General features: G+C 41.3%; 1 protein-coding gene across 3 annotated transcripts in view; it reads right to left on the reverse strand.

Moving 5' to 3' along the window:
• Window positions 1–24,341, reverse strand: part of triob (trio Rho guanine nucleotide exchange factor b) — a 77,031-nt gene that overhangs the window by 16,294 nt on the left and 36,396 nt on the right. For all 3 annotated transcript variants that reach the window (XM_072460856.1, XM_072460857.1, XM_072460858.1), the window contains 26 exons: window positions 21,967–22,089; window positions 21,697–21,888; window positions 19,433–19,602; window positions 19,179–19,353; window positions 12,776–12,971; window positions 12,274–12,440; window positions 11,396–11,515; window positions 10,579–10,677; window positions 10,387–10,479; window positions 10,146–10,295; window positions 9,899–10,013; window positions 9,671–9,786; window positions 8,804–8,926; window positions 8,296–8,490; window positions 8,041–8,156; window positions 7,719–7,785; window positions 7,471–7,580; window positions 7,334–7,403; window positions 7,143–7,232; window positions 6,641–6,733; window positions 6,448–6,559; window positions 6,160–6,350; window positions 5,973–6,074; window positions 4,569–4,708; window positions 4,361–4,460; window positions 2,001–2,250 (listed from right to left, as the gene is read on the reverse strand). In XM_072460856.1, coding sequence (XP_072316957.1) covers window positions 2,001–2,250; window positions 4,361–4,460; window positions 4,569–4,708; window positions 5,973–6,074; window positions 6,160–6,350; window positions 6,448–6,559; window positions 6,641–6,733; window positions 7,143–7,232; window positions 7,334–7,403; window positions 7,471–7,580; window positions 7,719–7,785; window positions 8,041–8,156; window positions 8,296–8,490; window positions 8,804–8,926; window positions 9,671–9,786; window positions 9,899–10,013; window positions 10,146–10,295; window positions 10,387–10,479; window positions 10,579–10,677; window positions 11,396–11,515; window positions 12,274–12,440; window positions 12,776–12,971; window positions 19,179–19,353; window positions 19,433–19,602; window positions 21,697–21,888; window positions 21,967–22,089 — 3,475 coding nt within the window. The remainder of the gene's footprint in view (window positions 1–2,000; window positions 2,251–4,360; window positions 4,461–4,568; window positions 4,709–5,972; window positions 6,075–6,159; window positions 6,351–6,447; window positions 6,560–6,640; window positions 6,734–7,142; window positions 7,233–7,333; window positions 7,404–7,470; window positions 7,581–7,718; window positions 7,786–8,040; window positions 8,157–8,295; window positions 8,491–8,803; window positions 8,927–9,670; window positions 9,787–9,898; window positions 10,014–10,145; window positions 10,296–10,386; window positions 10,480–10,578; window positions 10,678–11,395; window positions 11,516–12,273; window positions 12,441–12,775; window positions 12,972–19,178; window positions 19,354–19,432; window positions 19,603–21,696; window positions 21,889–21,966; window positions 22,090–24,341) is intronic.

A 24,341-nucleotide genomic window follows, 5' to 3' on the forward strand; every position in this document is an offset into this window, starting at 1 on the left:
CATCAATTAACTTAAATGGTGCAAGTCAGTAACAAACAAAGGATTAAATGTATTTATCGCAAAGTACATTCAATTCGGATATAGGTTTGAGCATGTTCTAATTTGAGCAAGACTGCTGGCAAAGAAGCAACCAGCGTATTCGTACACTTGGCATCTCCTGAATGCTGCCGTAGAACACAATGTCTATTCTATGCAAGTCCTTTCTCAAATGTGTTTATTCTTAACAGCCCATGCTTAGAAGACACAGCAGGAATTTTCGTTTATCCATTTAAGCCTTCCTCCCTTCACCGTATTGGACAAAGTATGTGGCATGGACCAGTTGGTCAGCAAAACAAAAAGATTGCTTTTCTGATTTTTCTTTTCCCCAGAGAAACCCCTGCAGCGTGAATCTCCAAGCACAATCACTGCTTATCCCTGACTAAATACTCGAGCAACACTGACAAAAGCCGACAGGATGAGAGGGTGGAATATTTCATTCCTTTCACTGTCTCTTTCTGCTGCCTCAAATCATTCACTTCACTTGGACGCATCCTGTCATTTTAAAAACATATTTTCTTGCTATGTTGGTTATATCAGCAACATATTTATAATCTATATTGCCATAGAAACAAGTACAAAGCGCCACTCTTTCTAATTAGATGGCAAACAAAAACAGCAACAATGAATAAGGTGTTGAAGAAGAGACATTCACATCTTCCTGAATAAATGTTTTATATCAGTGTGATCATCCTGACAAAACCACCTGGATTTATCGCCGCGCGACATCATTAGAGGTCATTAGAGGTCATTAGAGGTCATCATTTAGGTTTTGGTGTTTTGTCAGCTGAATTTATGTTCAATTTATGGTATTTGATATAAATCTCTATACATTCATATGAATATATAAATACATGCTGTACTTATATTTTCATGAGAATACATGTTGTTTTAAACATCCATAATATTCAGCTGTTTTTTCATACACTTGTTGAAGACCAAGGGTGTTTAATCCATTTATTTTGTGTGTTCTCAAGTCAATTCCCTGAGAACAGCCCCTAACAGAGCTGTTTAATATCCTATGTTTGTTAAAGTAGATGGGCATGTCTTTACGTGTCAACCTCAACATTTAAAGTCATTACAGAGAGTTTCCTCTGAGAGTTTTCCACTGTTTAATGGAAACACAGACACAGAGAAAGTGCTGTCACAACAGCTGTGAAGTGTGAAATTAAGGTTTTGTTGGTCACCAATGCTGTTCGTAAACAGCAAAAACATCTTGTAAGCCGCAGCTGATGTTGCAAGTGTTTGTGTGAAGTGAAGTGTGAAGATTCTATTGGTTGGTGAAACATCAGCACCATCCAGCATTAACTAAATAGTAATAAGAGCATAAGTGCTCTGGACTCGGTGCAGGAGGTGGGGGACAGGAGGGTCCTGGCTAGATTCACATCTATGCTGGACCATGAGTGTCGCCCCCTGCAGGACACTCTCTCCGCTCTGGAGAGCGGCTTCAGTGAGAGACTGATCCACCCTCGATGTGTGAAGGAAAGGTTCCGTAGGTCTTTCCTTCCTGCTGCTGTCAGACTTTATAACAAAAACTGTTAGTACTGAACACTCGCAATACTGACCTAACCTAATACTGATGTGCAATTCTGTCGTATGTGCAATTGCTGTTGGAATTCATGTGCAATTCATGTGCAATTACTGTGAAATTCATGTGCAATCTATGTGCTGTCGTGACACATATTCATGTGCAATTACTGTCGTGATCACATGCAATGGTATTTATGTATTTATTTATTTGTCTATGGGAGTTTTTATTTATTTATAGGAGATCTTCTACTGAAAGTGTTTTTCAGACTTCCTATAAGTGATCTGTTCTTCTGTATCTACCTCTGTATCTACCTGCGTTGCACCAATGAAATTTCCCCATGTGGGACAATAAAGGAATATCTTATCTTATCTTTTTCTAAATAAAGATAACGTGGCTTAAACTGTTTTCTATTGAAAAACAAAAGTGGTCCTACCTTTGTGGTTGAAAAGACCTTCCATCTCCATAGAGGAGCGAGAGTGTGCGATGCAGAGCATGGAGCACGGCACGATGCCCTCCTGGGCCGGAGAGCGGTCAGTGGTGCGGACAAGGCACCAGTCGGGTTTGTCATGCAGCCTCTCCAGGACCTCCACTGTCTGCCCTCTGCGGACTGTCAGCTCTCCACTGGCCCCATTACTGGCCACAAAGTCATGCAGCACCACGGTCAGCTCACAGCCGCCGGACAACTGGAGAAAAGAAAAAAAACAGGTTAGCTGCGGACGAGATTGTTTGTTTGTTGTTGTGTAATTTGAATACAACATAATTCAATGACACAAAACGAAAACTTTTTTTTGTTTTCAAGTTATAAGTTCAAAAAGTGTGTATACATTGCTATTGATTCTCACAACTCAAAAAACGTCACTCTCACTCCAACCATCTGACACTGCACTGACACTCATTAAGGAAAGTCTGTGGTAAATGAAGGAGCTGCAGGTTCTCTCTCTTCTCTCACGTTTCTTTCAGCTATTCTCGTTCAACATGTCACAATTCATTTCAGCTCAATCAACATCTACATTTATTCATCATTTATCATTTTGATTTTATAAAGCTGGTTACTTCAGAAATGGTAATGCGTTAGACAATGGGAATGTAAGTAAATCAAATATTTCTATGTTAGGTCATGGTGTCAATAACCATGAATACATATGATATTGTGATATCCTTACTTGGTATATACACTGAAAAATACACTAAAACGGATACACAGAGTTTTGTATATTTGAAGATCAGTGGTCACACCTTTGCATGTTTACATCCATAGAAATTACAACCGTCCAAAATACATTTTAAAATTCTAACTAAACAATGTATATAAATAAACCTAAAGTGCCATAGCGCCGACATTGTTGACATACCCTCTGGTAATGTGGTAAAGCCAGAGAGCTGAGGAGCTGAGCCACTGGGTTAGACTTGTCCTCCAGCCTCTCCATTGTTTTCCACTCCCTCATTGCGGGTTGTGCCCACAGAGCTAAACAATTTAACAGCGGCAATCCCCTTTGGTGGTCCCAAATGACAGAATGCAGTAGGTAAAAATACGATTTTGGAAAAAATTCCTGTAAAAGCTTGCAAAAGTTCTTGGAAATATTCTCAATCCATTATGGTATCAACTCCTGTCATTTTGAAGCTCCTCGGGAAGTTGTCAATCCATGTAAAGAAGTGTAGTTTTATTAGTCCTCTCCTCTCCAGGTTTAAACTTATAGATCGATAGATGTGAGCTATCAAAACTGTGCTCTTCTCTCTGACATACAGACGAGCCTCTTCCGCGGAGGAGCGTGGGAGGCTGAGCGCACAACACAAGTCACTCATTAAAAAGCGGCACACACAGAAACACACACTTGGCTTTAGACACAATAATCACACACTCGACAACTGCACCAGTGTCACTGCCTTCTGAATGAGGCTCCTAACAGAGACGCCTCACACGGGGACATAGAGGGAGGCATTCAGAAAGTGAGGATGACACACTCAGTTTGTGTTTGCACATGCAACTAAATGTTTGGGCATGTGTGTAAGCCATAAAAGAGGGGAAGAAGGGACCTTTCAAAGAGATCAAGCAGGTGGCTTTGCACACAAACAGGCATTTTAATATAACCGTTATCCAAAGTTAATTTATGAAGAATAATAAATGTCATTTTAAAAAGGTCATTTTACCTCTCAATAAGAATTTTCAAAAATGTACCATATTTGAATCCACATCACCCTGGAAGAAGATGAAGTCTGACTTTTTACCTGAACTGTCAAATGTCTAAAAGTGTGTTCGTTATGATCACACGCTCCCATAATGGAGAGACATATACATTCCATTTACATAAAAGGCATCCAGTCCAGGTAACAAGCCCTTTTAGGTCCACTCAGTTTAAAATTAGTACAGTAAATCTATAGAAATGCCTCTATCTTTTTTTGCTGGTGTGCTTTCAGTGGCTCATGCTGAGCGTAGGAGGACAGGCCTTCTGTCGCGCTATGATAATACCAGATAGATCCACAGCCGAATGTCCCCAATTCCACAGAGATTCTCTTTTCCTCTCCAACAAATATAACACACATAAACAAACTCACACACAAACACTGTTTAAAGCTCTGTCAGACGCCTCTTCCTCTCAAAACAATCAGATAGTTCAACAGGAAGTGGAGAGATACTTGCACCAACATAGTTTACAGCTGAGATGATTGTGTCATGACAGAAAGGCTGTACATTTGATTCAATATGCACTGATCAATCAGAGTTGGCTACATCCTGTGATATTATTGAAAGGTGTTTTTGATGAACGCAGTGTCGAAGTGTACTAAATGTTTTACCTTATCGCTGTCCAGTGTGTTCTGGGATGTGCGTGAGGCTATGGAGATGGTATCAGGCTGGCTGCTGGCATCGCCCTGACTGTCCAGTTCCTCTCCATCCCTGTAAATGGACAGTACGGTTACAGAAAAAATGTTAAATTAGACATTTGATGATGATAATACTTCCTTTGCTATGTGTGTGTGTGTGTGTGTGTGTGTGCCTGCCTACCGTCTGCCCTTGAGCTTCGTGGCAGTGGCTTTGGGGATGTGAATGGGCTCCTTCAGTGCCCCTCGCAGGTGGACCGTTCGTTCTTGGATGACCTCCCGGATGTGTTTGATCCAGTCCTGTTTGTTCTCCAAACTCGAAGCCTAAAACACAACACATGATTTTGTAATATACTTTAACACAGATGGTCCCCCGATAAAATAAAAGCTTCTCAATTAATTCAGACTAATGATTTTATGACCCCAAACCAGGCCACAGAAGAGCGCTTTGATCTATGAATGAGCACTTGAGACAAACAGCTGCATTTGCATAATAAAAATGACAAAAGCGTTTGCAAAGTGCCGCGCTAATGAATGCACGCTCTGATTTGTAAATATAGTTTGCATTACCCCTCGTATCATCGGCTGTTCCTTTCTTCCTCAATTAGCAACAGATAAAGACACAGACGTCCATCAAATGTTGAGGAAAATAATTCATTTTGCAGTTCCTTTTTCTTTATTTACAGTATGATAATTTAGCAATTTTATGCATAATTATTGTAGCAAAACAGCTTGTATTGACTCACTGTTGGTGTGGTTATTTAAGTATGGAATATGACCAATCAAGCGTTAAGCTAATGCTGCAGCCTGATGAGTAAAGATCTAGCGCCAAGTAACACACCGCCTCTTTCATGGAGTGAACTTTCTTGGCTGAACAGAGATGAGATGTAGGACTGAGCGGTGGGTGGACGATATGGAGTCACTCTGGTTTATGTGCGAAGAACTTGGCGGAAGCTGTGAAAAGAGGACTGTATACTGGGGCAAGGAATCTTCTCTATTTAATTGCATTTACGAGACACTTTTTACGAAACTTGGAATAGTGGAAAATGTATGTGTGTATTAGCTGTGTATTTGGTATTTTGTTTTAGTCGATTTTGTATACTTTACTTTGACACTCATCTATTTTACACTGGTAGTTGTTCTGTCCATACTGTATATTTCTATTTATTTATTTTAAATGTAATGAATTCCAATTGTTTTATGTTGCACCATAACACCGAAGCACATTCCCAGTGTTCACTTACAATGGCAGTAAAGCTTTTTTCTGATTCTGATTTTTCTAATTTGCATGCCTAAATTTTCATATCTTTTGTATATTTTATTACTACACACGGACATCTGTTTGCATCCAACCACCAAAGCACAGTCCAAGTATGTCTTTTTTCACTGACAATGACAATAAAGCTTATTCTGATTCTGAGCATTTGTATGTGAAGCACTGCTGATGTTGTAAATGTGCTGAGAAACAAAATGGTCATTGACAATTTTAGAATATGCAAGTGTGTTAAGTGAGTGGACTGTTAAATGCCATCTACATCACCTTTTTTATGTCCGTAATTTGTTCATTAGATGTAGAAAATGATATTACCTTGAGGACAATCTTGTTGTCAGATGTCGGAGTCCTGCCAATCCACAAGGCAAATTTACAGGCATCTCCCTCCACATGCTCCGTCACTCCCAGCTCTGAGGTCTGTCAAAGAAATGAACAAACATTAATAATAATAATAATACATATTTTCATTTTATTGCCAAGCTAAAATACACATTTTACTCACAAAAAGCTTGCTCTTGTAGAGATACTTGCCGCGCCCATTGGAGTCTTTGACCTCTTTGCTAAACACTAAAGACATTTCAAACAGGAAAAGGTGTCGGTCACGGCCCTTTCGAATCAGGGTCTTGGGATCCCAGACCTGGAACGAGTCTTGGAGGATCAGCTCTCCCTGGGAGTCAATGTTGCCATCAAACCCTGGGGAAAGACAGAGCCGGAGAAATGGCAGTGTTAAATTAAAGAGGCTGTAGATCAATGCAAACAGTAAAGTTGGTAAATAATGAAATAGTATTACCTTCCAGCATGGAGAGGTGCATGGCATCATTGGCTCTCTTAGGAACACTTAGCATGACTTCGAGACCATCCTTGATTTCACCTTTACCCTCTTCACAACAGGTCAGCAGCTCCTACAGGCATTGACGTCAGGTTTGAGTTCAAGAGCAAAGCATTTTGGCAGTTGAATTTGAAATCTCACTAATATTTCATACCTTGAGGAGTAGCTGATACTTTGTAATTCTTTGAACAGGTTTTATGAGGTATGAAGAGATGGAATTAGCCAGACGATGCCTTTGTTGTATTTCCTGGAAATTGAGAATACAGTTTTACATTTTACACCAGACCAGTTTTCTCTCTTTTTTTCTATTTTAGGGATGGGCAATATATGGAGTCCAATATCAGAAATAGTGTTTTAGGATGGATTTCCCAGATAATGGTAACAATCCAAAAACTCAATATCTTTTCTACACAGCCCAGTCTGTGTCATGTGTCATTCCCAGTTTGTCCTTAGTGCATCAGCGTTACGTGTTACAATGCAACTAATCATTTTGTATCCCATATAAATACATTTTGTTATTATTTTATTAGTGAAAAGTTAATTTGAGAAGTTTACTATAACATACATTTGCGAGCCTAATACCTTAATATAGATATTGGAAAATATTGGTTATGGGCCACAGCAACAAGACAAATGTTCTTTTTTGGTTTACTTACGTCGAAGTAGGGTCCTGCATGTTCCAGGATAAGCTGAGTGGAATCTGGCTTGTTCTTGCAATAGTTCACATACATCTGGAACTTATCAGCCTGCGTGGAACAAATATTCATGTTTTTCATGTAACACAGAGAAACAAATATTAGCTTTTTTTCCTTTGTTAATGTTTAATAGAAATGATTTAGATTCTTACCCAAGTCACAAAACAATGTCCAACATCCTCTGGAAGCTGCTCATACTTCTCCAGCTCCTTAAGGAAAATACTGCACACAAAAACCCATGGTGAAGTAACAAAAAAACAAAAAAAGGAATAAAATCTGCTTTACTCACTTGTGATGAAACTCAAAGAGATCTTGCATGTTGCCAAAGATGATGTGTTCTTTGTTGACGATGCCAGCAGGGATCTCCTCCACACCACTGGTCATCTCCCACAGGTAGGTCTAAACAAATATAATGACACGCGTTTGAACTAAATTCAATGGCTGGGGAGGTCATTTCTACCAACTTCGAACTGATGGCTAATGACTAAGGCAGGAAAACAACGCAATTGAACATTTAAGACCAAATATCTCACTTACATCCATGCATTCCCGCAAGTCTCTAACGTAGGCCTTTTCGGTCTGAATCAGCTCCGCCATGATGAATCTAAAGCAAAGAAGATGTTTCAACAAAAAAGTAAAGCTGCAACTGTTGGACACATTTGTCTTACATTTATTTTTAAAATCAAAGTTTTCTCATACATAATTTAAACTTGATGTTGGCTATAGATTACATTGGATCACCTTATTTATCGCTTAAGTGACATTAGATCTACTCTGTTGGTCACAGCAGTCAAAGCTAATATTCCAGCATTTAAAGAGTTTTATTACTTTATAACAATCTAGAGGAGGCAACACTCACTCCTTCCTTCGAGCAGACTTCCTTTTTTCTTCATTTAGTTCATGAGCAGCATCTCTTAACTTGATCTCTGACCCCGGTGCACTAGCAGGAATAATGTCCAATTGAAGATCTTTACTCTAGACAGACAAAATTAGAAAGAAAAGGTTGCAAAGGTCAAAGGCACAATTTAAAAAAAAAAACTTCAATAGACCATTACAACATAAATGCACCTAATACAAAATGTCATTGACAATTTTGTTTGCAAAAACTACTCACAGCCTTGTTGGAGTCAGAAGAAATGCCAAGTGCTGTTTCCAGGGAAGTTCTGTATTTGTCCATGCGGACGGAGAAATCTCTATATCGTTTATCCACTGAGGACACCCATTTCTTTATCTCCAGGGCGTGGGCGTGGCCTTTGTCACAGAAGCCGTCAGCCAGCTGGATCAACAACTTCACACGCTCTTTGGTTTGCTGTCAATAGATAAAAGTTTGAGATAGAAAAATAGATGGACAGAGTGGCAGAGGCAGGAGAGCGAAAGGTAGATGTGAGGGGGGAGAGAAAGGTATGGATGAGTGTGTTGTTTGGTACAATAGCCAATTCTCTAACACAATAACAGTGACACAGCAGAGAGGAAATCAGACAATACGGTGCCCTCGGGATGGGCCCCACTGAAAAACACTGGACCGGGAAAAATGCACACAACAAAACAGGCTTAACATTACAAAGACAAACCAGTTCACACACTTTTATGGTGGTAAAGAAAAAATTGACATGTCCATTTACCTTGGCTGTGATTTGGAAGTCCTCGTGCTCCTTCAATAGCTCCTGAGTGTGGTGAATACTGGAACCGGTCGAGGTGTGCGTGGACAGGTAAAACTCCCCAGTGTCATGGATCCACTCCAGGGCCTAAGAAATCAGGTCACAACATTCACGCTATGGGAACTTTTGATGCAGTCCTATCAAGTCACTTACCCTGCATTGTGTTTTGTAGGTGTTGTTAACGTTGTAAAGCACTTTGAATTGCACTTTTGTACGAATAATGCTCTATAAATTTAATTTCATTGATTGATTGATTCATCATCCTGACTAAAAGCTGGGCATACTTTCCACACAATACTTGTTTTAACAATTGAAAGCATCAGCATAGTGTAGTATTTTTCATGCTGAAGTCAGTCTAGAGCACCATAATAATGAATATGTGTCTTATGCCTTTCTACAGTTGTACGTTACATTTCCATGTCTGTGGTGCATAGTATCACTCAGAGGTTGTTACTGTTTGAGTTGACAAATAATAATAATTATTGTATCACTTTAATAATAGTCTCACCTCTGGGCAGCAAATGCAGTAAAACATGACAGAAAAATGAACGTCCCAGAAAAATCTATGATGTCATAACATTTTAATTTAGATGCGTTCCACTATTGTTGTACTGGCATGAACACACCACAAGGTGGCAACAAGAGCCCTTACAGTAAATGCACCAAACTCAGTTTGTTATGCTTGCTAGTATTCATTTTGATTTAATTCAAACATGACTTACGATAATATTTAGAAGATTTCAGTGAAATGTGTTGTAAAGGCAATGTCTTTTAGAATGTAGTGCGTGTCAGCCAATAACCATAAGGCAGTTCACATAAAACTCCATGTACCTGTTTGGCACTGCGTTCAAATACCACATACTGCTGGCACTGGTCCAACCGCCTTTTTCTCATGGTCCAGAAATGAAGCACTCTGTTTTCTCTTTGCAGCAGCTCATTCAGGATATCTGAAAAAAGGAGGCAAAATCCATTTAGTGTAAAAATGTGTTTTATTACGGTTTAATGCGCAAGATCCAGGTCAAGCAAAGACGTTTTCTGTAATTACTGAATCTTACTTACTTTTAACCTGAGTCTCTGGAGCCTTAACGTGAGACAGCATCCCAGGCATATTCACACTGTTTCTGTGGAGGTACTTCAGGAATACGTCTGCATTGCGCCTGGCTAAAGTACAGGCCTGCAAAGAGTCAAAGGTAAGATAAATGGGATGTTAACTCCCATATGATAGAGCAGTCAACAAAACAAGACCAGATGTTCTACTGTTATATATGATTTTGGCTTGAATGCCTTTCTGAAATAGACTCCTCACCTTAAGGAACGCCTCCTTTTGCTCTAGATGTTTACTGATCATTGGTATAACATGGTCAGTTTCACTGTTAGGCCCCAGTTTATCAGCTCCTCCACACCAGTCCTCTTCTCTTTTGTACTCCTGCTCCAGACTTTCCAGTACACTGCACACCTGGGACAAACAACATTTTATTACTACCAATTTATTGGTATTACTCCTATATCTAAAAAGTAATTGAACATCATTTATTTAGTATATATACCTGCTCTGAGGTCTTGTAAAAGGCTACTGAGGCATTGACCAGCTTGAGTCGATCCTCCATTTTCAGCATCAGTTGCTGCCAGTGATCTGCCACCTGGACACAGACCAACACATTTATGTGTTAGAACCTTGAAAGAGCCATCACATTCACTGCCTAATGCTGTAGTTTTGTCGACAGAATCAGATGTATTACCTTTTCAGCGCAGTCTCTGATCATGTCCATGTCATAGTGGTTTGCTTGTAGAAGAGCTTCAGCCTTTTGCTGAACCTGCAGAGCACTTTGATGGGTTTTCTGGAACGAGATAAAAATGTAAATACTTAATTGAAGATTCATGCAGTTGAGAGCTGATAGAGAAAATGCAATGACTAAGGAGACATTAGCATTAGAGTCATTGGACAAAGAGTTATGAATAGTAGCAGTCGAGTGATAAAACCTGAAGTTTGTCATTGCTGTAACAAACTAGACAGACTTGTAGATAAAAAAGAAAGACAAGTTACAAAAAGTAATAATCTGTATGCACCTCCAGCACAGACAAACACATTTATCATCGGACTGCCATGCCGTGCACATCAGTATTCAACTCCCAAAAAATACCAACCCGAGATAGTTTTTTTGTTCAGTGTTGAGACCAAAAGTAGGTCACATACATGCCTGCATAAAAAGGAGCCAGACCAAGTTCAAAGAGAATGCACTCGGCAATGTCAGTGACACAGAAGAGAAGAAAATGAAGAAAAAAGCTTAGAGGGAAGAAGGAATGAGGTGGCGACATTAGATATTCATAATTCTATCTCATCTGTAAAGACATGAGAGGACTTTCAGGGGGGCAAAATGGTGAATAGCAAAAGTGAAGTGAAAGGAGCTGAGAAGAGAAAGGACTGCTGCCAAAATGAGGGCGATAAAAAAGAAAATATGTATTTGAATTTGTTACATGCCCTTTCAGATGTCAAGAATGCACTAAACCGAGAACAAAACACACACAAAAAGTAAAGAAATATTTGAACCATGGTACCTCTATGGCATGTTGGAATTGTTCATGCTCCTTCTGCAGCTGCTCGGCTTCTTGTAATGAACTCGCAGTAATGAGGCCAGCGTTGAGCATCGATTCGCCATTACGGATCCAACCAAGGACCTAGATTATAAATAAAACACCATTTGAATCTATTATTTTCTTTATACAAAGTCCCCAGAACACAACAGTGTTTGTCTGACTCAGCAGACACACCTACTGTGTGGGTGCCAGGCTGTAATGCCACTGAATCTCTGCAATAAAAATGATGATACAACATACGTCTGATTCTTTCAACCTGGAAAGAGTCAGTGTTTCCACTGCACCCGAGGCACTGATATTAAAGTGGAGCTGAATGTAAGTGGAGCTCTCCCTGCTGTTATGACATAAGGCTATTCAACAAAAGGGACAAGTGCTGCTCATTGCCGTTTGACATTAATGTATCCTCTCATAGTCAATGAATACAATCACTTGAGAACATGTGAATGGTTCAACTATGAGCTATAAAAAGTGCATCGTAATTGTAGTTTTTACCTAAGAATAAACATTGTGTTTCAACATTAGCAGCGGTACATGTTTTGTACCTCATAAAATAACTTCATAGAAATGAATTCATTAATTTGTTAAAAGATATAAAAAAAAGGATAGTAAGGATTACGTTTGCATATGTTTGTCGATTGCCCAAGGTTAGAAGCAAAAGCCAGGACACACACAAACAAAGAATCAGAGAGAATTGTTGACACTGGTGAGTCATCTCGACGTGGTCGTGTAGAAACAGAGCCTATTGTAGCATTCTCATTTAGTCTTTTGTACAGAATCATGCCCTGTCCCAAACAGCCATTAATCAGGACACATTTTAAAGAGATTATTTGTGTAGTTACCTGTTTGACCTCAGCCTGCAAATGCCTGAGCTGGACACATTGCTCCAGGTGCCTTCTGTGCTGCTCTGCAGCCACATCCAGCTCCTGCTGCTTCTCATGTAGGAACTCCAGAAGATCCTGCACTCGAGTGGCCATGTCCACATCCCTGTCGCACAACAGCTCCACACCTGCACACAGACACAAAAGCCGACTAAATCCTGATGTGTTTTTCATAAAGGTATACACAAATGATCATGCAAATAAACGAGACAGGACATCAGGGTAATATTTCATTGGTACAGGCTATGCACCAAACTACACAGATTGCTTTTACAGAGAAAGTAAATAAATAACGCCATGTGGCCGACAAGAACGGCGCCTCTTGCATTTCTATTGCGTGATCACTTTATAAAGCTACACAACATACACTGCATTGTGAATTAGAGCTTTGCCACATTTAGAACTATCTCTATACTACTTGACATTGCACATCCAACACTGTATATCATAAGTTTCTACAGACCTGATGCCTGGACCTCAGTGACATACTGCAGCAGCTCCTGGCCCTGGTGGATGACGTCGAAGGTGAGGTTGTTCATGGTGAGTGCCTTGTCTGCATGGTGCTGTAGTCTCTGCTCCGCTAATGTCAAGTCCTCTGTGTCAAAGTCACTCATCTGCTGGGACAGCTCCTCGTTCCATGACTCCAAATCTGAGATGATCTGGAGAGAAAAAAATATCATCGCTTATCAAATGTCAACTGTATAACCTATGAGGTGCAGTATCACGTTATCTAAAGCCAAATTGAAGGATTTACAAGACACTGAAAGAGGGCTAAAAATCTGAATCATTCAACAGCAAGCTCCATTACCAAGTTTGACAGTTTAATGTGTGTAACCAGATACATTTACTTGACTACTATAATAACAGGTGACATATTACAGCAGTGATGCACGGTGGCCAAAGCAGATGTACCGAGATGTCAGTGCTTGTGTCAGACTGCCCACGCACGCTGAATCATGATACTGGGGCACCTTGATCCTGGCACCGGCCACTGCACTGGGTCAATGCTGCCTGAATCTACCATTTCTTTGATGTAAAAAATAACCCATGTTTCAAAAAGAGAACATTTCAGCTTAAATGAGATAAAAGTGAATCAATTCTAACATGAATGGCACATGTTTTGACCCATATCTGTCTCTCTGACTTACAGCTTCTCTGTAACTTTAGAAACTAATGCAAAGAATGTGCCAGTTTTAAAAGTGTACTCTTACCATACGCTTAAATAAACACATGTCAGTAATTGAGATGCACAAGAGAGAGAAAGGAAAATGTAAAGTTGAAAACATCCAACTGAAGGAATATTAGAATGTGCCCCAGCTGTTTCTTGAGTCTCACAAAACATTATGAATAATGTTGACGCTGAGCTTGCTGGATAAGAATGAATTTGCTTTAACAAAGTAAAAGAAAGCTCATTTAAATAATGATCTTCTACAATGCAGTGTTATGTATGGAACAAAATGATCTACAGACTGGTCTTTGCAGTCTTCCGAGAAAGAAAATTTCTAAAATTTTCTAACACACATCTTCGCATAAATGATTACATGAAAACACATACAGCACTTACTTTAAGCAGTTGATTTCATTTTGTTTGAGTGAGTGTCTTTAAGTCCCACGATTTACAATTATTGCTTCAAATGAATCCACCCATAGAGACCGTCTATTTAAAGCCCACAGTTTTACCGTGGGGCTGGATGCAAAAGCATGTTTCTAATCATACAATAGATCTAAAACAAAAGATGAACTTACCAAGCACTCACACACGCTCTGCTTTCCTCTCCTTTTACAGTTCAGTAAAATACCATCTGAGTGCAAAAATACCATCTCCAAGATCCTAACAGAGCCCAAAACCAAAAACAACCATATTTTCAAGGCAAAAAAAAAACACTAACCTAGGAGCTCACCTCAAACAGGCCCATTAAGTCAGAGGGAGTGGAGAGAGGAGGAGACGCTGGCCTCTGCCCGCCTTCATATCCCAGCACTGTGTCATATTAAACCTGTGAATGTGGCTATTGAACATGAGGCACTAAAGAATTACCTGACTGAACTTGTAGAGCTTATACGAGACTTATCCCTGAATTTTATACTTAACAAAGCAGACAGAGGAGGCGTGTAAGCAGCCACACAATATTAGCACACAGGCCATTACTCCAAGTATGTCTCAAGATGAGATGAAAACACACAGATATTTTTTATCTTAATACATTTGTATTTTATACTTTCACAATTACAAAAGTGTCTTTTTGTTTCCTGAATGTACATCTTAGTTCAGTCGGTGGGAAATGTGAAACCTAAAGATTATTCAGTTAATCAATAATCATAATTATTCAGATCACAATACAATCATAAGACCTAATAGAAAATAATCATAATCATGAGAATTGTAGAAGCAAAAGTAAGTAATTTTAAATAAAAAAAAGTAAACATGAACATTACTTTTTCATACAGATGGTTTTATATCATACAGTCACATACTAGAGGATTGAACATCTATTTGACAATGCAACATAAATAATCGTAAATTGAGGAGTCATTTTACAATAAATGTAAATTGTAAATTGTGACATCCCAATACATACTGTAGTAAGTTACAAGTTACATCGTGAGATCTTTTAAAAATATTGTAATTATTTTAATTTAAATATTTCCCACATAATATAGTTTTTACAGCTATAATGACAAAATAGAATGTGTTACTGCAGTTGTTATATTATAGCATAGCTGTGAGAAAGTATTCCCTCTCACAGTTAAAGTTGCCCTGAGCGCCGCTATCCGTTGTCCGCTTGTTTGTTAGATTCTTTAGTTAACCAAGGGCTGTCGATCTCAAAATCAAATAAGTTCTACACAGACACAAAGTCGTTTTCAGGCCGCCCAGGGAATCGGTGCAATGTTGATTTGTTGGTGAACATGAACATCAAACATTTTACACAAATCAATCTACTTTAGAGCATGTTTTAGCGAGGGAGTTCCTTCTCAACTTGAAGTGCCAAAACAACGGACGTGCCAATCTGTGGCAAAAAGAGGCAAAAATGGGCGGGGTGGAACAAGGAGAATGTTTGCTTTGTACTTGGAACGACTGGCTTAATATATTAGACAATCAGAAACAATCCATGGTGTTAAAATTCATGAGAAGGATCCTAAAATTACATGCTAAGCAGACGACGTTCTATTGTTTCTGTCCAAACCAGAGATTTCCATACTTAAAGTGATAATATTGGCCTAATATCTCATACAAACTAAACATACAAAACATGAAATTGTATCTTATTGGCGACTCACTTTGACCTTTAGAAAGACCTATCCATTTAATTAACCCTCAATTATGTAGCTGTGGTTCTCCATTAGGATTTGTCAATGATTTTAGAGAAAAACTATACGTCCCTTTTTTCCTCTATCAAGAAAGACCTTCAAACATTGATTCTTATTCCATATTTGAGTCTACGCCAAAGAATCTATCCATCCATCCATCTTCTGCCGCTTTATCCGGGGCCGGGTCGCGGGGGCAGCAGTCTGAGCAGGGACTCCCAGACTTCCTTCTCCCCAGACACTTCCTCTAACTCCTCCGGGGGGATCCCGAGGCGTTCCCAGGCCAGCCGAGAGACATAGTCTCTCCAGCGTGTCCTGGGTCTTCCCCGGGGCCTCTTCCCGGTGGGACATGCCTGAAACACCTTCCGAGGGAGGCGCCCAGGAGGCATCCGGAACAGATGCCCGAGCCACCTCAGCTGGCTCCTCTCGACGTGGAGGAGCAGCGGCTCTACTCCGAGCTCCCCCCGTGTGGCCGAGCTCCTCACGCCGCCGCCACGACAGGCACCGGAGACCTTGCGACCACAGCTCCGAGCAGCCGCATCAACAATGGAGGCGGAGAACATGGTCCACTCGGACTCAATGTCCCCAGCCTCCCCCGGGACATGGGAGAAGCTCTCCCGGAGGTGCGAGTTGAATACCCTACTGACAGAGGGCTCCAGTAGACGTTCCCAACAGACCCTCACAATGCGCTTGGGTCTGCCAAGTCTGTCCGGCTTCCTCCTCCGCCAGCGGATCCAACTCACCACCAGGTGGTGATCGGTTGACAACTCTGCCCCTCTCTTCACCCGAGTGTCCAAGACACGCGGCCGGAGGTCTGATGACACGACAACAAAGTCGATCATTGACCTCCGGCCTAGGGTGTCCTGGTGCCATGTGCACTGATGGACACCCTTGTGCTTGAACATGGTGTTCGTTATGGACAATCCGTGGCTAGCACAGAAGTCCAATAACTGAACACCGCTCGGGTTCAGATCGGGGAAGCCGTTCTTCCCGATCACCCCTCTCCAGGTGTCACTGTCATTGCCCACGTGGGCGTTGAAGTCCCCCAGTAGAACAACGGAGTCCCCGGTCGGTGCACTGTCCAGTACCCCTCCCAAGGACTCTAAGAAGGCCGGGTACTCTGCACTGCTGTTCGGCCCGTAGGCCGCCACAACAGTGAGAGACCTGTCCCCCACCCGAAGGCGGAGAGACGCGACCCTCTCGTTCACTGGGGTAAACTCCAACACGTGGCGGCTGAGCTGAGGGGCTATCAGCAAGCCCACACCAGCCCGCCGCCTCTCCCCGCGGGCAACACCAGAGAAGTGGAGCGTCCAGCCCCTCTCGAGGAGATGGGTTCCAGAGCCCAAACTGTGCGTGGAGGTGAGGCCGACTATATCTAGTCGGTATCGCTCAACCTCCCGCACTTCCCCCCCAGCGAGGTGACATTCTATGTCCCCAGAGCTAGTCTCTGTGTCTGGAGATCTGGTCGCCGAGGCCCCTGCCGTCGACTGCCGCCCAGATCTCTCTGCACCGGCCCCTTATGGATCCTCCTGCGGGTGGTGGGCCCACGGGAGGGCGGCCCCACGTCGCTCTTTCGGGCTGTGCCCGGCCGGGCCCCGTGGGGTAAGACCCGGCCACCAGGCGCTCGCCATGGAGCACCCATCCCAGGCCTGGCTCCAGGATGGGGCCCCGGTGACGCCGATCCGGGCGACGTGAACTGCCTTGATTGTGTTGTCATCATAGGGGGCTTCTGAACAAAGAATCTAAACTATTAAAATGTATGTTTTGCCCAGATTTCTCTATTTGTTCCAGACACTGCCAATTTCCATCCCCGACCGGTCGTTTGATGAGTGGAATAAAACAATCTCAAGATTTATATGGCATGGTAAAGAACCCCAAATCCGGTTCAGGACCCCACACCTACATAAAATAAAAAGGAGGTTGGGGCCTTCCTTGCTTGAAGAGTTACTTTATTTGATCGTGTGACCCGGCGCACAAATGTAAATGAATGTAATGTTCTTCCTGCACAGGCTTTACTGGCAGATGACAAAAGGCATTTGGAGGAAGTTAAGAATCCCTGGGTTGATTAAATACAAATTAAATAAAGGTGTTAAAATTTTAAACTGGTTGACATATGACCAAAGTTTTAAGCCAAACAGTATCGGCATGAGATTCAAGATATGGATAACAAAAGGCATAAGAGTTTTTTTTTTATCAGATTGTAAAAAAAAACAAAAAAAAAACTAATTGTATGTTGAAGGAATTCTTTGGCCTGGAGAAACAGGACTTTTATAGAAAAAATATATTATAATTAAGAAATAAAACAAAGTAACAACAATTATCGTATATTAAAATCAAATAGGAAGAATAGGGTAATATAGTTTTGACGGATGAGGAGAGGGAAAATGTAGCACATCACAATGGAGGACCAAGTATCAAAGTTCATTATTCACAGGGAGGGGCTGAATGTTGGAGAAACTGTGGTTGCCAAGAGTCAAACCATTACCATGTGTTTTGGGTCGTATTGCACAAAAATATGGAATGGAAATTAACAAGGCAATGGACTTTTTTTTTTTGTTCAATAGATGCCCCTCCCTTATTTTCTACTTTTATTCCTTTACTTGCCTTATGTTCTTCCTGGTCCAGCTTGTTCTTTGTGTTTTTTTGTTGTTCTATGTTCTAATGAAAAATAAAATAGCAAAAAAAGGAATATGGTGAATAAAGAATTACATTTCGTGCAGCCAATTTTACAGATCTTATTCGGATGGAGAAAAACTGTATTTACTCTAATGCGAGTGGTCAGAGCAATCAAGGCAAGCAGTGATTGACCAATAATATCTAAAATGACCATGTGTCACAGCTATATGGAAATTGTTCCAAAATATATCCAAATAAGCTTGTTTTCCCCTCACTTCTGCTGCTGAAGCTTGGCTTTTAGTGGCCACTACAGGCCGCTGGGCAGTACTGCGCAGGAAGCATGGTTCATGCTCCTCTCTCTAACGTGAGCTTTTACAACCAGCGTGGACAGCAGCTTCTTTTAGGGGTCAGTGCTTGCGCTCTGGGGACAGCACAAGCTTAAAGAGTGCTGAATAAACCTGTGTGGGAATGTTTGCAGTTTGTGCCTAACTGAGCATGTTCAGAGGTGAAATGAAGCAACAGCAGCGCAAAGTTTCAACAAACTGACTTAAAAAACGATATTTTAGAGACAAGTCTTTGTTTGTAGTTCTGTTCATGTTCCCAGTGATTAGACGTTAGTTAGAAATACAGGTCAAACAGTCATTTAACAACATAGAACGTGTTAATGTGTAATTAATTGATCGGTGAAGTGAGACTTTTTACTCCATTCTGAGTTTAGCTCAGTAGGATGACGCTCGCCCTTCACATTCGAAACTCCCTTTTTGAATGTTTTTTTTCCCCTTTTGTGTGCAAATTGTATTCACTAAATATTGATTTACACCCCAAGTCTGCTTGCCCATCCATAAAAGTCACTGCATGCTACAGCATTGAATAAAAGTATAACAATGTTCTGCAACGATATTGAGCAACGAAGACTAGCCAGGCTCTTGTTCGCCTTTACTACTTACATCAATGGCATCCCGTTCAAAGATGCGGAGTTGTAAGAAGAGCTCAAGTTTGATTTTTCTTTCCTGGAACAGCTCCTCCATCTGTCCCTGGGCCTCATCCAGCTGCTGCAGCACACTCTCAATGTGAGCCATGGAGCTGTTGTGTGGCGTCTTGTTGCTCGAGATGGCAGAGTCTCTGGAGATTCGTATCAAACAGGGTTAATAATGTCACTTTGGATATCTTACTATGACCAAATGTAATAAAGTAAACCAACCTGAGCTGTTGTATGAGGTCCTCTCCCTCTTTGATGACATTGACAGTGGCCTGGAGAGTGGTCTGCTGCTGCTGCCCGAAGCGTTTGATCAGGTCTTGCACGGCCTCCACTGACTCGGCGTACACATCGTCTAACAGCTCCTTCTGAAGCTCCTCCAACCAGGTCCACAACTAAAACATGAACATAACACTTCAGATTCAAAACAGCTCCATCCGTGCGTATAAAGGGTCGAATCTGGTGCCACAGGTGCCACACAGACGAAAGCCAACCAGTGCTGCTCCAAAGATGTGAATGGGCATCTTTGTAACGGATTAACCATCTGGACGACTTGGCAGAGAAGACTAGAGCCCTACAGAGCCTGCATCTTAAAGCATGTCTCACACCAACACACGCAGGATCTGTTTCTGCTTGAATACTGCTTGATTTTAAACTGGGGATGTCAAGATTATTCCATCATTTCACATTATAATCGTAATAATCAAATAAAAATAATTGTGAGTTGGCAAAATGTAGAAATGTCTATCCAATCTACGGTACACTCCAAAAAGTCAACCTAAGTGCTTTTTTATTTGCTGTTTATGTCACATTAGCTTTCATTTGCCATTCAGACAGTTTAATATCATGAAGCTGGCCACAGACTACAATAATCTAATGAAATAAAACTAAGAATTTCACTTTTTTTTGCCCACAGTGTCAATAATTGTGGTTATTCTGAAAATACACAAACAATTTATATATTGTGACAGCCATATTTGGAACCATAACTGAAATAAATGCTAAAAAGTGAAATGATTAAAGTCACTTGCTACTCAGAAAGCTTGGACTAGTTAGCTTTCAAGAAGATTATGCCCCCAGCAGGAGTTCACTTTTACACATGGCACTGACCAACACACTTGGCTGCAGTGACAACTACACTGACCCCAGTGAACAGATGGGATCAAGGAGATTAGACCATATGGACATTAAAGACGAGCTTCATTAATAGCACCTCCTCTTTGACTTGATGTGAGTCTATGTAACAAGCGTGAGTAGAGCCCAGCGCCTTGTCGGTAAAGAGGTAATCATGGCTGTATCATTTACTGTAGTACATAAATCCACCATATGACACTATGGGACATCTATAAAGTGGACATACAAGATCACAGCGAGCAAGATCTGGTAAGCCTTTAAGAAAGCGTACCCAAAAGCACAAACGTAAGAAAAGTAAGGTTATTGGTGAAAGATTAACTCATTTATGATCGGTTCCTCAAGGTTTAATCATGATTACAAGAATGGCTCCAATTAATTATGCTCAATCTGCTCCTAAACGTGGGACCAAAGCCACTTGTGTAATTGACAGTGGGGCAGCAGTGGCTCGAGTGCATACTGTTGTTGTACGAGTACGGTGTGTCTAGTAGTTGACAGTCTACCCCAGGGCAGCTGTGGCTACAATAGTAGTTTACTATCATCATTATTTTTTACAATGGCATTAAACATGAATCACAAAACATGACTTAAAATAATGAAGTGACGGCTGAGTTCTTGTTATCCTGGCTCATGTCATCAGAGGTATATTCTCCCTAAAATGGAAGCCAGAGTGGACTGGACTAGACTGCACAATGCATTGTGTAGCTTTGGTTCATTTCTCCAGGTCTAGTACTGATGGCAAATACACTTCTCCTGTGTTAGAACAGCCTCGTGCCTCTACTTGCCACTACTTTATTTTATTAAGTACATAATTTTTTATTTTTTTTTCAAATGAGTTCAACAATGATCCAAATAATTAAAGATGGTATGGACGATTTTTTTCAGCAAATTTTTTATCATATTTCCTCGTGGCGTGGATAAATCATTTGTCCTGCCACGTATCAATCATAAAACGCACCTACCGCTCACCTGCAGCCGCGTCAGGCTCGTCCCCACGTTTCCGCGTGCCTAAGCGCATGGATCTATCATAATATAGTTCCCTCAGTGTACGGGGCAAAATGAAGACGGAGAAAGACAGTTCGAGCTGACGCAGAAGTGGACAGAAATCTACGGGAGACGAGCGATGCGATGCGCTCCATTGCGCTAATAAACAAACGCACGTGTGTGTTGTATCAGTCCACACGGGGGAGTGCGCATGTGCACTTCCGCCTACGTTCTCAAATCCCCGAAAAAATCGTCCATACCGCCTTTAAGCTCATGATTTTCTTTTTACAATCTAAAAGCCCTATTTTACGGACTCCACCTCATTCGCTCTAAGTCCAGCCTCAGTATCATAGTTCCCCCTGGATGAGTCTCACCTCTTTGACGTGCGTATGGAAGGCCACAGACATGTCCAGCAGGACCTTCCTCTGCTCCACACGCCTCACAAAGTCCTGGATGCGGTCCTCGAGCTGATGGGCCGCCTGGTAGATCTCCTCTGGGTCACACTCTCCGGTCTGCGCCAGTTGCTCTGCCGCCTCCAGCAACTTGTCTGCATTTGTGTAAGTGTTCTGTAAGACAGGTTTATCATGCAGTTCAGCTTGTTTCTTGTTACATTTTAACTAGATTAACTGTATTCAACAACATACCTGAGCTACTTCTTCAAAGTCTTCATGTCTTTTTTGCAGCGCTCTGGCTCGGTGCAAAGATTTTCCAACCCCTGTGTGTTTACTGAGAAAAGCCTCTCCGTGGTTTTCAATCCAGTCCAACACCTTTGCAAACACACAAACAGACAAAATTAGTAGGTTGCACTTGCAGCCTAAATACAGGCTGTTCCGCAGATTTATTGTAGACGCAGTGCTTTCTTTCACCAGTAGTGGGAGCTAGAGTTCCTTTTAGAGTTTAATAATTTACAGATGTCATCCCTTACTTATAATTCCCTTCTCATCCACAGCAGCTTTTTACAAACATCTTTGCTCCATCTGAACTTCACCATTGTCACACACCAAAGCACTGACACACAGATTTACAGAGCAACAAACAAACAAACAAATGAACAAACAAATAATAATTGCAAATGTTATATATTCAGTTGTGAATTATTCCACTTGTCTAAATTACATATTAATAGGGCACATTCGTAGTGTCTATAGAATAATCCAGAGTTCATTATCAAGGTCACTTTGATCATATTTTGGTGGGACAAGCATGTGCTGCACAGTGTCCCCCGGTACTTTATGTGGCAGTAAATTGCGTCACTATGGAAACCACTACCAAGAGAAAAGGGTGGTGAAAGAGAGTGAGATGGGAACAGGAGGGGCAAAAAGAACCACAACATAGAAGAAGAGGAATGGGAGAGGGGAGCTGGATGCAGAGAATTGAAGACAAAATGCTGTTAGAGAATACAGAGGTTTTGATCTCAGAGTTCTGCCATTCGTCACCAAGACACTTACACCCGAAACACAGGAGGAAGTGGAGCTTTTTGTATTGGATCATAAATACTGCATCACAAGCTCTTTAATAAGAAATACTCGTTGATGTCTGGGGAATATTGTATGGCTGTGCCAATTAATCAGATTTCAATCATGATTCCAATCCATTGGTGCAAATGAAGAAAAAACTAAAAACTATTGTATTGTGAAGTATATGGCCACAAAACAATCACCAAACATTCCAAAGAAATGCCAATGAGTCTCTTCTTCCGCCACAGGTTATGTATTATTCGCACCACTTGTTAGAATATAAAATATAAATATAGCCGCAAGCGGCAATGATCGGCCCTCGCCACGCCGCCGCCACACCGCCGCCACGCCGCAAGAGGAGGGGGCGCTAACGCGCCCCAATTGTCCTTTTATTACGCCTACTGCTGAATCTGTGACGCTGTCACATCTTCTCCCCTTTGTTTTACCATCAAAAAGCTATTTTATTTTGAATTCTTGGCAAAATGTGCGGCTTTGCCGCACAGACACCGTGACTCTTTGAATGAAAATGTGGATAACTTTTGATGGTCCTGAAGATGAGTCTCACCAAATTTCAGGTTAATATGTCTAACGCCCTGGGAGGAGTTTGTGAAAGTCTAAAGTGTAAACATGTTCTGGCGATTTCCCCATTGGAATAACATGGAAGGTTTCGGTCATCGTTACGGCAACGCCATAACAATTATGACATGGGTCTCATTGACTTTTTTGATGGGGATGCCAAAATTGAGTTGTGTGTCAAATTTCATATAATTTCGCAAAACTAAACATTTAACCTCCATATAAAATCTGTAGGGGGCGCTGTGGCGCCAAATGAATTTATTTCACTTCAAGTAGGTTTAGGGCAAAGAGTTTAACAACTGATTCTAATTTGACGCAATTCGGACTTTATCTGCGCAAACGGCAGAAATTTTAAATATGGGAGATTTCTGAAATTCTAGCTACAGTTTGCGGCTTCGCCGCACAGAGACCGTGACAGGTATCAATGTAATTTGGATAACTTTTGATGTCCCACTCCTCAGTAGCATTTTCACCAAATTTCAGCTTTTTAGGGCCAACGCCCTGGGAGGAGTTCGTAAAAGTACGACGTTTGGAAAAACTCCGAAGTCATGTTTAGCCATTTTTGAAGCAATATGGCCGACATTTGGTTGGGCGGACGGCGTTGCCGTAATAATATTTTTTACTTCTCTTGTCACCATCTACCTCGGCGCCAAATTTCATGATTCTACGGTCAGATTTTTTTTGGGTCATTTCCCATCTCTCAATGCATTTTTGGTACATTTGGGGGCGCTGACGCGCCAATTTTTTTTATTTTAGAAAAGGGAAATAGCCAGAATGTAGAGAGGCACGATTTTTAGAGGTGTGAACATTTTTGTGACTTTTCGTCAATGTTCACTGGGTGAAAAATAGGGGGGTTGGTCCCGAGAAGAAGAAAGAAGAAAGAATTAAAGCCGCAAGCGGCATCCAACGGCCCTCGCGGGCCGCCGGCCTTCCGACTCTGCTCTCTGCATTTTACAGAGATGGCGCTAACGTAATTGTCTAAGAAC

This window comes from Eucyclogobius newberryi, unplaced genomic scaffold, assembly GCF_026437365.1.
Source record: "Eucyclogobius newberryi isolate DKJ021-1_F unplaced genomic scaffold, fEucNew1.0.hap1 SCAF_3, whole genome shotgun sequence".
NCBI lineage: Eukaryota > Metazoa > Chordata > Actinopteri > Gobiiformes > Gobiidae > Eucyclogobius > Eucyclogobius newberryi.